The sequence below is a fragment of the Taeniopygia guttata genome, chromosome 7 (genome assembly GCF_048771995.1).
Source record: "Taeniopygia guttata chromosome 7, bTaeGut7.mat, whole genome shotgun sequence".
NCBI lineage: Eukaryota > Metazoa > Chordata > Aves > Passeriformes > Estrildidae > Taeniopygia > Taeniopygia guttata.
In genome coordinates, this window is record NC_133032.1 from 34,448,743 (window position 1) to 34,460,936 (window position 12,194).

The following is a 12,194-nucleotide window of genomic DNA, read 5'->3' on the forward strand; positions in this document are numbered from 1 at the left end:
GTGCATAAACTATCATATAAAGTTTAAAAAAAATGAAATTCAGAAGGGGTCACACTTTAGTACACTGAATCTTAAGAACTGAATTCACTTTTCCTTGTATTTATCTTTAAGATTGCCCTAAAAAAGATAAAGTCACAGTAAACCACTAAAATGTTGATTTGAAAAATGTACAAAATATATATTTCTCAAAAGTTACTTTGACATAATAATTTAGGACAGGAAATTTTGCACTTTGATTTAAATTTTTACCTACTGATGGACTGGATGTTACTCATATGAGGTAAAACATTAGAAAGCCTATCGTGCTGAACTGAGGGAAATGTTCTTCAGGTTCTATATTTTCAATGAGCTTTTCTATTTACAGAGGAGCATTGGAAGCCTCTTAGAGATACATGAACACCCTGAACTCCTCCAGCAGGTAGGAGCTGCCTCTGTGTTTTCTGTGAGCAGCTCTTGAATAACTTCTTCAGCTTCTAAGGGCTGAGAAGAAATGAAGTAAATTAAAAAGTTATCAGTGACATTTTCACTGGGGAGGGGGAAAAAAAAGCAAGTTTGCTTTGTAAAAGCTTCAATGACATATTTAAAATTACATGTCACTGTGATATTGCGTTAGAAAATGTTTAAATTTTCGTTAGGAAAAGTCAAAACATGTCAGAGCAGCTTCACTCTGATCTCATGGCAACCCCAGGGCTGCTAATGACTGACAAACAGCAGCTCCAATCAACCCATTCCTCTGCTGCTGAACCACAAATTAGAGGTGTTCATTTGATGCTAGGGGCCAAAAGTTGCATTTTGTCTGTTGTTATTAAGAAATTCCCTGACCTGCTGTAAAGGCACAGCCCTTCCTTAGAAATTTGTGTGATCAGAGGGAGCTGCGAATGGTGCTGAGCTGAATCGGATTTTATTTTAGAAATACTTCTAAATGAGCATGAGGAAAACAGGATGAAGGCTTAAATGGAGAAAAAAAACCAAAACAAGGCTAAAAAGCTTATTTGCACCCTAAACACATTTTGATTCAAATATCAATCCCTGTGAATGAAATCACTAATTGTATGCATTGCTCTTTGGGGATTTTCAGTCCATACATTTTCACGTGTGTGCATTTGTGTGTGTGTCTGAGTGGGATAAAACCCAAAATTAAAAGGAATTTGGTTTTGATCCAGGATCAGTTGGCTGTCCTAGATTTTGGCAGCCTGGCACCCATGCTGGCTGCAGGAAATTATAAACCTGTTGAAGGAAGTTTAAGATTATGTAGTGCATCCTTCAAGTGCCTCAAAAGAGCAAGGACTAGCATAACCTTTCTTTAATTGCCTGGACTTTTAGCACTAAGGAACTCTATCTCTTGTTCTCTGAGAAACATCAGACACTCCCAAAGAAACCCACATTTCCTGATTCTACCCTGACTGTCTGAGTTGGAAAGCAACCACAGAAGAATAAATGCATTTACACTGCTTCTAGAAATGTACTCAGTGTAATATCTCCAATAACACACAGCAGCAGAAGTTGACTAAGCAAAATACATATGGCCATGCAGCACTCAAGCAAAAAGAGATTCTTTTACACAAGTTTTGAACTGCAGACATTTTAGAAATGAACTCCAAACAATAACAAATTAGTGTTACATCAACATATGTAGATCCTGTTTATACTCATTCATATATTTCATAGAATTTAATTCTATCAAACTTTGCACATAAAAATAACAATCTTTAACTTGAAAAATAAAATGCAGAAGACCAAACTGTGTTGAAACTACTGCCATTGTAGGGTCACTTAACCATATTTCAAATGTTAAAAATATGGAAAACTTCAAAATATGATTAAACACACCCTGTTCTTGTCAAGGCTTAGCTGTTCCATGTGTACTCAACCATGTTTGGCACAGAAATTGTGACTATGGATAAATTATTCTGTCTCCTCCAACACAAAAAAAACAAGAGGAATGTATGCAGCCAGGAGATTAAAAATAAAGATGTGGGTGTTTTATCAGGGAAGTGCGTGGTGAAGCTGTGGGAGACCTCGCTGCAGCATGTTGTGAAAACTTCACAAAGGCAAATGATGAATTATGGTGTACAGAGACATATTTGACTGACAATATCTCTGATTCTCCAGTTAGTCTGACATAATAATTTTGGACAGGAAATTTTGCACTTTGATTTAAATTTTTAAAAGTTGTTAGAGGATGGAAAGGTATCCCAGGGAAGGCTCAGTGTGGGCCTGCTTTGCTCAAATATTCCTGCCTAGAAACAGGACAAAAGTCAAGCTGGGTCTCAGATATGAACCAACACCTCCAGCTGGATATGTGGTGATTTTAAGAACCTTTTGAGCTTGGGACTGCACGCATTGCTTCTCTATACTTTTTAGCCATTTGAGTAATTTTTATTCTGTCTATTGTAAAATGATGGCTCAGAGTGAAGTATTTATTCTAAACACAATTTTTCATATTTACTGTCAGTATTATTTCTTAAAAAAAGAAAAAAAAAAAAGTGTGACTTGAGGATATTACTAGAGGAAATATCTGACAACCATTTATGCCACATCAGTTGGGTGTGCACAGGCCAGGCAAAATGTGAATCCACGGTTTGGAAACTTGGAATGCTGTCCCAGTTGGAAAGCCACAGCATGTTGGAGATCCAGGTGATGTGGAATGGTGGAGGAGAAAGTAGCTGTGACATAGATCAGAAAGTGAGCAGTGCAGGGCTGCTTCAACAACAGCCCAGAAATGGAGATGGAGTTTCCATCTTCTTTGAATTCACTGTTTCTTCAAGACAAATTATTCCTTGCACTGTAAACTTCTCACCACTTGACAGGAGTAATTATTTTCCCCATCCTGGCCATGCAAAAGATGGTCTTGGATTTTCAGTGCTGAGAAAGTTCATTTTCCCAGGCATATTTGCCACCTTCAGCATTTTTTATGTGCTCATGTGTCAATTATTTGAAACACATCCATGGAAAAGCAGCTCAGTGCTTTGTCCTTGACTGTAGCCTGTGGTTGTGTACTCTGTTGTCCCAGAGATAAACCTGTCCAGGCACAGGTGTTTCATCAAACCATTCACTGATGTGTGGATGAATAATGGTGAGAGCTTTGAATGTTCCATATTTGTCTTGTTCTCCTCCACCTCAGACCATTTTTCTGTATTTTCCTTTATAGACCAGTCTTGGAAGTTTCACAGTGTTTCTGCACATGGTTAGTGTGTGTCTTGCATTGACATCCATCTTCAGGGAATTTCCAGCAGTACTGATCCACTTGCTCTGCCTCTGATTGTCTGTAATCCATTTCCCAAGCAGAATATTTGTATTTATTATTTTCTCTAATTACAACAGTAAGAGCTGACTCATAACTCCCTGGAGCTCACAGAGAGAAGTTGGCCATGTCAACTTCTCTGAACCTATCTATACCATCAGTCTTAACTACCAGGATTTTCAAATTATTGTATTTTCACTATTTATGAACTTCAACAGCAATTACGTGGAGACTAAACTGATAGAAACTGGATAACTATATCTAAAAATAAAGAATGTCACCTTATCCTATGACAGCCACTACATTCTGTGCCACTTCCACGACTCTAAATGCCAAATGAGAGCCTCATTTGCAGCTCCTGCCAATAAAGAAGTTGCACAATAGGAATTTTATGAACTACTCATACAAAGATTGCCATTCAGGAAGAACTGGATGAGTCAGAGAGGTTCCAGACAGGTATTATCAAACACTGAAAGAGGATGTAAAAAGTGGGAAGATTATTTCCTTTTGCTAAAAAAATGTCAAGCCACAGCAATAGATGCAGGATCACTGGCATACTCACCACAGTTTGCTTCATCTGACCCATCTGCACAATCTGGGTCTTCATCACACACCCACAGCTTGGAAATGCAGTGTTTGGTTGTTTTACACTGGAAGTGGTCTGGAGAACAACTGTTTTCAGCTTTAAATAAAAGAATTCCAGATCAAAATTAGAAATTTCTGCTAATATTTAAAATATGTGTTTTAAATAAAAAAATATTAAGGATTCAAGAATCAGAAATTTGGTATCTCTAGCATAATTTATATAATATCTGTAAGAAAAAAAAATTCAGGTTTATACTGTTTCTAGTTTTTTCATTTTCTTATATATTATTTTATATAAACATTAAGGCAAAAGAAATATAATGAACAAAGTGTATATTGTGAATATTCTCTTAACAGCAAATAGACTTACCATGGATAGAATCAAATCACTTTAGCAAAAATCAGACAAGCTTTTTACCTTACCTTTCTAAAATGCCAGTTATAAATTCTGAGAGTCAGTTTATAAGACTAAAGCAGCTCTGGATGCTTTGATCAAAAAACAGAATTAAAATTATGTATGATTTTTGTGAAATTCTGTGCTCTGTTAAACTGGGCAAATGTTGAGAGAAGTTTGACAAATATTTCACTTTAGCAGTCTAGAATAACAATTTTTGAATGAATCCTGCAGCAAGAAAAAGATGCAAAGATGCAGCTGAGCTTTCAGTCCTATTCTTTAAGGATGGTTTAAGTTAAGAGTTTAAACGCATTAACCTCAGAACAGCCATTTAAAAACAAAACAGATCCTCAGTGCACACATGATTCTAGATGTTCTTTAGAGATACATACTCCAAATAAATTTAAACTGAATTGCCCATAGGACAAAAACAGGAAACATTTGATAAGGTTTTCCCACATGACTGTATGCCCCACCTCTACCTAAGGAATTCTGTAGTGCCTTTAAAATCTTTCCTACCCATGTTGAAAAGCAGTTTGCTCCCTGATATTACCATTCTTGTTTTCTGGGTTTGCCAAGATGAAAAATTTTAGCTTTGCTAAAAGTTGGTGTATTATTTCTTTCAGTGTCACATCTCCATAGACTTGAGTCATGTTTCTAACTGTACCACAACAAATAATTCTGATCCTCAGCTAGGACCCATCACCAGGGGATTTCACAGTGCTTTAAAACAAACACCAGCACAATGACCTTCATTGTACATATGGAAAGACTTCAGTATGAAATGTGACTTTGAAAAAGTCACCTGGTAAGCAAAAGAGAACAGTGGAAGATCTAAAAGAAAAAAAAGTATTTTATGGATCCCAGACTGGTGACATTAGAGTGAGAGAGAATCTCACCTGTTACCTGTCTTGTGCAAGGAGCCCAAGTCAATGTGAACTCACAGTCCCTGAGCTGTAGACTCTGCTGCTCTGATTTAACTTCTGACAGCTCACCTCAAGGTTTTTGGGAGCCTTCCATGTACCATGTGAAGTTCTTTCCAAGGGGAAAAAAAGTAATCTCCCTTATCTTTCACAGGAGCTTTCCTGATCCCTCTTAATCATTTTTTAAAGAAAGCCAACATGCAAACCAACACAAAATGCTTTCTGCAAAACTTGTATTTACATCTCTCCCGAGTAGTTTGGAAGGCAGCCATCAAACATGACCATCCACAAAGCCTTTCTATCCTTAGCAACCCCTCTCCCCTTGCAGAAGTTCTTTGCAAAAGTGCAGCACATGCAAACCTTGAGAAAGCTGATCCAGAACAAGCAGCTCAGATCAGCAGCAGATCTGAGCAGTGAAATCAGTAAAACACAGAGCTACATTTCAAGGCAGCCCCATCATCTTTGTTACAAAATGATCAGGCACAAACTTATTCAACAGATTTCCATTATAAATCTAAAAACATTTTCTCCACTTATAGCTAAGAAATGTAAAGTGAAAACAAATGTGTGAAAAGTAAGTTGCACTAAAAACTGAGTTGCAGTTAATGGAAATCCAGTTACATAGATAAATGAATGAAATCCCCAGAGAAGAGGCAACAGAAAAGGTAAAAATAATCAATGAAACAACAAGAATGTAAAGGAGCTTTGGATTCACAGCTTTTCCTACAAAAGACTGAAAAACATCTTTTTCCATTGAAATGTATTGCTGCAAGGCACAGCAGATGAAAGCTCAGGAATATGAGTCATTTTTGAGGTGGTTCAGAGTCAAATATGTGTTTCAACCTCAGTCAAAAACCCAATTAAATGCCTGAAATTGTTTATACCCCTGTCTTCTCTGCAATGACTTTAAAATTGCCGTTAATAAATTACATTTTAGTTTGCTCTGTTGTATATGAAGAACTGCACACCAGTCCTGTGAATTAACTGTTTGCATGTTCTCAAATTGTTTTAAACAGAGGACATTTACAGTGTTTTTACTCCAGTTCCCTGTTTAAAACCAGCTACAGAGAAAAATTCTCTAAGCATAACTTACGACAGTCTCTTTCATCCTCTTCATCACCACAGTCATCCTGGCCATTGCATCTCAGGTTTATTGGGATACACTTCTGGTTCTTTGTGCACTTGAATTGCCCTGACAGACATACATGTGTGTCTGTAAATAAAAAGAAAATTAAAGGAGCAAGTTAAAACGATTAAAAGTTGAAAAGATTCAAAACTTCAAAGGTAGATGAAGCAGCATGTGAAACATGACATTTAAAGCAGTTTGGCCTGTTTCTGAAGCCTGCAATGTACACAAGCACCTACCACAGTTCAGTTCATCAGAGTTGTCCCCACAGTCGTTCTCTCCATCACAGATAAAGGCTGGGAGAGCACAAAGCCCAGTTCCACACTGGAAACGCCCTGGCTGACATCTGAATTCAGCTGGGAAAAAATAAAACTGCTTATGAATACTACCAGAGCAATGGTTAAAGTCTCACTATTGCTGTTCTTATCCCATGGACTAATCCAATATACCTATAAACTTGTATTTCCTTTATAATCTCAGTCTGAGTATATATTAGTCATTAAAGGCTACAGATATGATTGCAAGACTAATTTCAAAGTCTGATATCTTTAATTTGTGCAGCTCTACTTACAGTGCTAATGACACCAAATGAAAACCCCCTGCAGGTTGAAGCTTACCAAAGGCTCAACTGAGACGTGCAATTTTGGATCTAAACACTTGAGTTCAAGTCTGCTTTTAAGAAGCCCCCTATCCCACTATAATTTTATTTCCCAATGAAGGAATTGTTCCTTCTCCAGCCACTGTCATTAGAAATAATGAGCAATTATGTACCTCTATAGTAATATTACATATAAGTATAGAGTAGCTTAAAATAAAAACTTATGTGTAATGATTACATATGGTAAAATTTGCTTCAGAGGCCTCTTTAGCAGGAGAAGAGAACTAATTATCAAATTGTAAAACTAAAGGTGAGGGATTTCAATACAAAAGAAATCAAATTAACTGTTAATTAACCAGAAGATTATAGAACACATTGAACATTTTTTTCAAATATAAGCTTAAGGGAGGGAAGCAAGGATCACAGGGAAAACATTGTTGTTGCTCAGAAAACTGCAATGAAGAATAAATAATGTGTATCTAAATGTCTACAATTCCAACCAAACACAAGCAAATGAGATTAGAATCCCACATTTTTATTACACAGGGAAAAAAAAAACCCAAATAAACCTGTCAGAAGTATGTATTCACACAAAGATTTCCACAACCTCAAAGCAACAGCTTCAAAATTAAAATCTTTAGTGAAAACGTAACCAAGACGAAGTAAAGGTTTGAAAGATGAAAAATATGTATGATTTTCCAAACACCCTAATAGACTCAGAGACCAAGGAGCATAAAGTTGTGCTGCAAACAGAAATGCCCACAAAAATCCTCTTCCTAAAGTGATTTATAAAGTGCTGTATTGGGTTTGGGCCCTGCTGGCAGAGCCGGCGCGCACTCACGGCACTCGGCGGGCTCGTCGGAGCCGTCCCCGCAGTCATCCACCGTGTCACACTTCCACCAGAACGGGATGCACTTGTCGGTTTTGCAACGGAACTGCAAAGGGGAAAGGCCAGCAGGAATAAAAGATTTCATGTTGACATTAATTAATTTGTTTACTTAGTTATTTATAAGCAGGAATGGCGCGGTTTATGAAAATCAGCTCTGCTGTGAGACAGGGGCTTCGAAATTTAACTCAAGGTAAAAACCAATTTTGGATTGAGTTGGAGTCTGCTGTTTAAACTTGTTTAGTCTGTTAACTTCTTGTGCTTGTAAAAGAGAGACAAAGAGATTCTATACAAGCATCCAAGCTGAAGAGAGATCAAGAGGGGCCTGACCAACACTGGGGCTAAAGCAGACAGAAAAACTGAATCTGGATTACAAGCACCACATTACAGCTGAGTGACTGAAGAACTATGCAGGCTCATAAAAATTGATAAGACAGTTTAATCCATACACATATGTCTTTTATGCCTATGCAACAGGCTAGAGAGATAAAATAGAGTCAGGAATTTTCGGAGGTGCACGCGTCCTTTAAAGGAAGCTATCAAACATGCGTCCAATACTAAAATAAATCATACTAATTTTACAACTTTTACAAGTTGTGGAGTGTTTTTTTCAGCAAATCAGCTGCTTGAGGCATTGATGCATCAATAATTTGCTGTTAATTTTACAAAACTTGTGTTTTAATTTTTATTTTTTTTTAATTTGGAGATGTTTTGCACTGAGGTTGCCAAAGTGATAAAAATCACTGTAGTTTCAATGACTGTGTTATGCTGGCTTACAATGCCCCAACACAAACTGCTCATTACATTTTGCTGCATTCTGTGATTTCATTCTTGAAGGTCTTAATCGAAGCAAACACTTCAATTCTCACTTTTTGCAGACTGTTGAAGCAGACAACATTTTTCCAGATAAACCCAAACACTCACAGTTGAAAAGAGTCTTAATGTGTGGTGCTGTGCACAGTATTGCTTACATTGTTTGAGTTAAATGAAAAAATCAAATGTAAAGCCTTCCAGACTTTCAAAAGGATAAAACATCTGTAGAAAAAAAAAAAGAAAAATCTTTTCTAGGAAGGCTGTGCATTTACACTCTACTCAGGTGAGTAGAGTACTTTGTTCTGACTGAAAGAGGAATGCAAACAAAACAAATGGTAAAAACTGATGTAATTTTCTAGGGCTAAACCTAAAAACTGAGTACATTATGAGGCTCATTTCAGGGACAAAAATCTGGGTAGATTATCAGCCAGCTTTTAAGAAATGTTGGTTTTCCTACCTGGTGTATCTGTGAACACAGAAAGGAAGGAAACCAAAGGATTTAGAAAGGCAAGATATTTAATTTTCTGTCTCTGGGCAGCTTTTTTTCACATTTGAAAAATCACTGATCATTCAATAAATCTGTATTTAAATGATATATTAAATTTAGCGCCTTAGCTCAGTTTATTTTTCTTTCTGCCAAGAAAAATTAAGATTTCAAAGGCATTTATGATATAGAACCTATAGCTGGAGCTACATCATTCCCGTAGCACCTTGAGGGACCTGCTGTGTAACGGGCTGGGCTGAGGGGCAGCTATTACTGCCCCACATGGATCTGCAGCTTAGAGGGGTCAGCAGGAGGCAAACAGAAACTCAGACAATTGCCATTCTTTGTCTTCTCCACTTGCTCTGCTCACCACAAGGGACTTCAGGCTGCCAAAATGGCATCACAAAGTTATTTCCAGGAAATAGGCACTCACTTCTGAGATGTTGTTATGAAAATAACTTGCATTCCCTTCTAATCTGATGAGACCTGCAAAACCCTGCAAAATCAGGGATCAAGGTCATATGGGTCTTAAATGGATGAATTTTTGGTGTTCAAGGGTTTAATGGGATTTGTATTAAAAAGTTCTCATGCCAGATTGGCCATCGCAGGGTGGTCTGGAGAGGCAAGGTCAGTTTGCCTCTGACCATCCAGCTCCTTCCCATCAGAAATGCCCAAAGGTGGCTGTGCTGTCAAAAATTGTGACATCACAGGAGCAGCTCTGATCTGACAGCATGATCTGAAAATCTTAAGGAGAGACAAAATTTTGCCACTGATCTCTGCATCTGTTGCCATCAGACTGATGAGTTATCAAAGTGTAAACAGATTGCAAACCTGGACAAAAATTATGAATAACCAATGCCAACCTCTAACTACCTGTCTGAAGCTGCCTATTTCACATAATTCTACTCTCCACTGTGGATTCCACAAGTGATAAAATATTGCTCCTTTAGTGTCCAAGATGTGATGCTATTTCTTCAATTCGTATTACCACTGAATTAATTAGACTGGAATGGAACCATTCAGGCAACTATTAGTATATAAATTCATTGTGGAATAAGCTTCTAGTGTCACTTAAAGGAATTTTTTTAAGTGTCTATTTTTTTAAGCTAAATTTGAGAAACTAAATATTGGGCAAACTTGTTAAAAAATTCCCAATTTTAGAAGTGATTTACATTTTAAGAAAACAGAGAAAGTCAAGTCTCTTAAATGAGATTATTATTTGAGTGAAACTATACCTCTTCTATTAAGATGGCCACTGCTTCCTAAAAATTAGGAGTAAAACTGTTTTCCTTAATGCTGGAAATCATTTTCATGCATCATGGCATAGAACATTGTAACAAGTCATTAGCACACCTCTAATAAAAAAGAACTATTAGAAAATCAGACTACTAAAAATATTTTAAAAGCCATATGTACTATAACAATCAACCATTTAATTGTCTGGTTAGAACAATCCAAAGGCTTTTATCAAAGTGGTTCTCTTGTATGAAAATTAGTGTATTCTACTTATTCACCTTACATTAAAAAAAAAAAAAAAGTAATAAATGTTTCTTTTAAGTAACAGGGAATAATACAGTTTGGTGCTTTAATAGATGAAATTTTTTCCATTTTTCATATTGGATTATTTTCAACACAAGTCTATCATTTTCAAATCTTTCTAACTAGACTGAGCTTGTCTTTTTTTTAATGCAAAATTCATTCATGCATCCCAAATCACTGTTATACACACTCTGTATTTGGTATTTCACACAAATTTTTTTTTTCAAGGCTATTTTTACGGGTTTAGCAGCTGTATTTGTTCTGGTGACTGGCAGGAGCACCAACATTTGAAAGTGAACAAGTTCTGCATTCTCTGGAGAAAAAGCCACTTGCAAGTGTTTCCCTCTAACAGCCTTGTTGACAAAATGCTCTGCAGAATCTCGTCCAACTGGGATTCCTGCTTGAGATGCATTTGCAGAGGGCTTTGGCCACAAACCATGGCAGGCAGGGCACTGAGGGGAGGGGACCCCTGACCAGGCCATGGTGGGAAGAGTGGGCTCATGGGAATTAATAGTGTGCTAATAGAACCATCCTATATTTGGTCAGTTCTCCCTCTCCCTTGGTTCAGGACTTTTTTCTTATTAGGTCATGTTCTGAGCTCACCCTCCTGACTGGACCTTATACCTGGCTGCCCAAGGGGTTTTTGGAATCTAGCTCTGTTCCCTGAACCCCATTTGTTCCTTTCCTTAAAGTTTTTATTTTCCAGGCTAGATCCATCGCTCCCGTTCCTCTTCCATTAGCCAGCTCCTCCCAGCAGGGAGATCACCGTGAGCTTCCAAGCTCATAATGCCCCAAGTGCCCCTCTGAGTGTTGATCTCCCCCATTGCCTGGGTGAAGGCAGCATTCCCTGTCCCAGCAGGAGCAGAGCAATCGATCCAGGCTGTACCTGGCTGGCGGTGCAGTTGGACAGGCACGTCCTGTTGTCGGCGGCCAGGTAGAAGTTGGTGGGGCAGGCGCAGGAGTGCAGCAGGTCAGGGGCCAGCAGGCACAGGTGGCTGCAGCCACCGTTGTTCAGCGTGCACACATGTCTGGACACTGTGGACAGAAGAGGGGAGGGAGATCAGAGCCTCTTATCTCAGCACGCTTCGGGGTATCTGCTTTATAGAGGAAGAAAAATTGTGTGCCATGTTCTGTCTTCACAGTGCAATGTCTCGGATCAAAAACCCACAGAGGCAAACTCTTCCTGCTGCCTTTAAGCTATTCTCTGTTGTATGCAAAAATGAATTATTACTGTGGTTGTAAGTTCAATACTGAAAGAATGAGAGGAAGAAAAAAACCTCTTTTTTTTTTATAATGTGAGAAAAATTAGCTTATCTAGGTCAATTGCCAAATAGCATTCAGTTACAATTCAAATACAGTGATATCAGCAGATAAGACAGAATTATACCACTCACATTCTCTGACATTCCCTCGTCTAGCAGTATTCTTCTGCAATATTAACACTTTTCAAAGAACTGGGTTAGAAGTTTTCATAACACACTGTTCCCCTCTTAAAAAATGGTAACTTGTGCTGTAATGCCACTTAACAGTTCTTTACTTTCATTCATTATTTAGGTTAATTTTTAATCACATAAATTATCTCTCTACTGAGCAAGTTTTGTT

General features: G+C 37.7%; 1 protein-coding gene across 4 annotated transcripts in view; it reads right to left on the reverse strand.

The window, feature by feature from the left end:
• Positions 1-12,194, reverse strand: part of LRP1B (LDL receptor related protein 1B) — a 630,666-nt gene that overhangs the window by 67,278 nt on the left and 551,194 nt on the right. For all 4 annotated transcript variants that reach the window (XM_041717598.2, XM_032749504.3, XM_072931733.1 and 1 more), the window contains 5 exons: positions 11,479-11,627; positions 7,712-7,805; positions 6,512-6,628; positions 6,240-6,359; positions 3,807-3,926 (listed from right to left, as the gene is read on the reverse strand). In XM_041717598.2, coding sequence (XP_041573532.2) covers positions 3,807-3,926; positions 6,240-6,359; positions 6,512-6,628; positions 7,712-7,805; positions 11,479-11,627 — 600 coding nt within the window. The remainder of the gene's footprint in view (positions 1-3,806; positions 3,927-6,239; positions 6,360-6,511; positions 6,629-7,711; positions 7,806-11,478; positions 11,628-12,194) is intronic.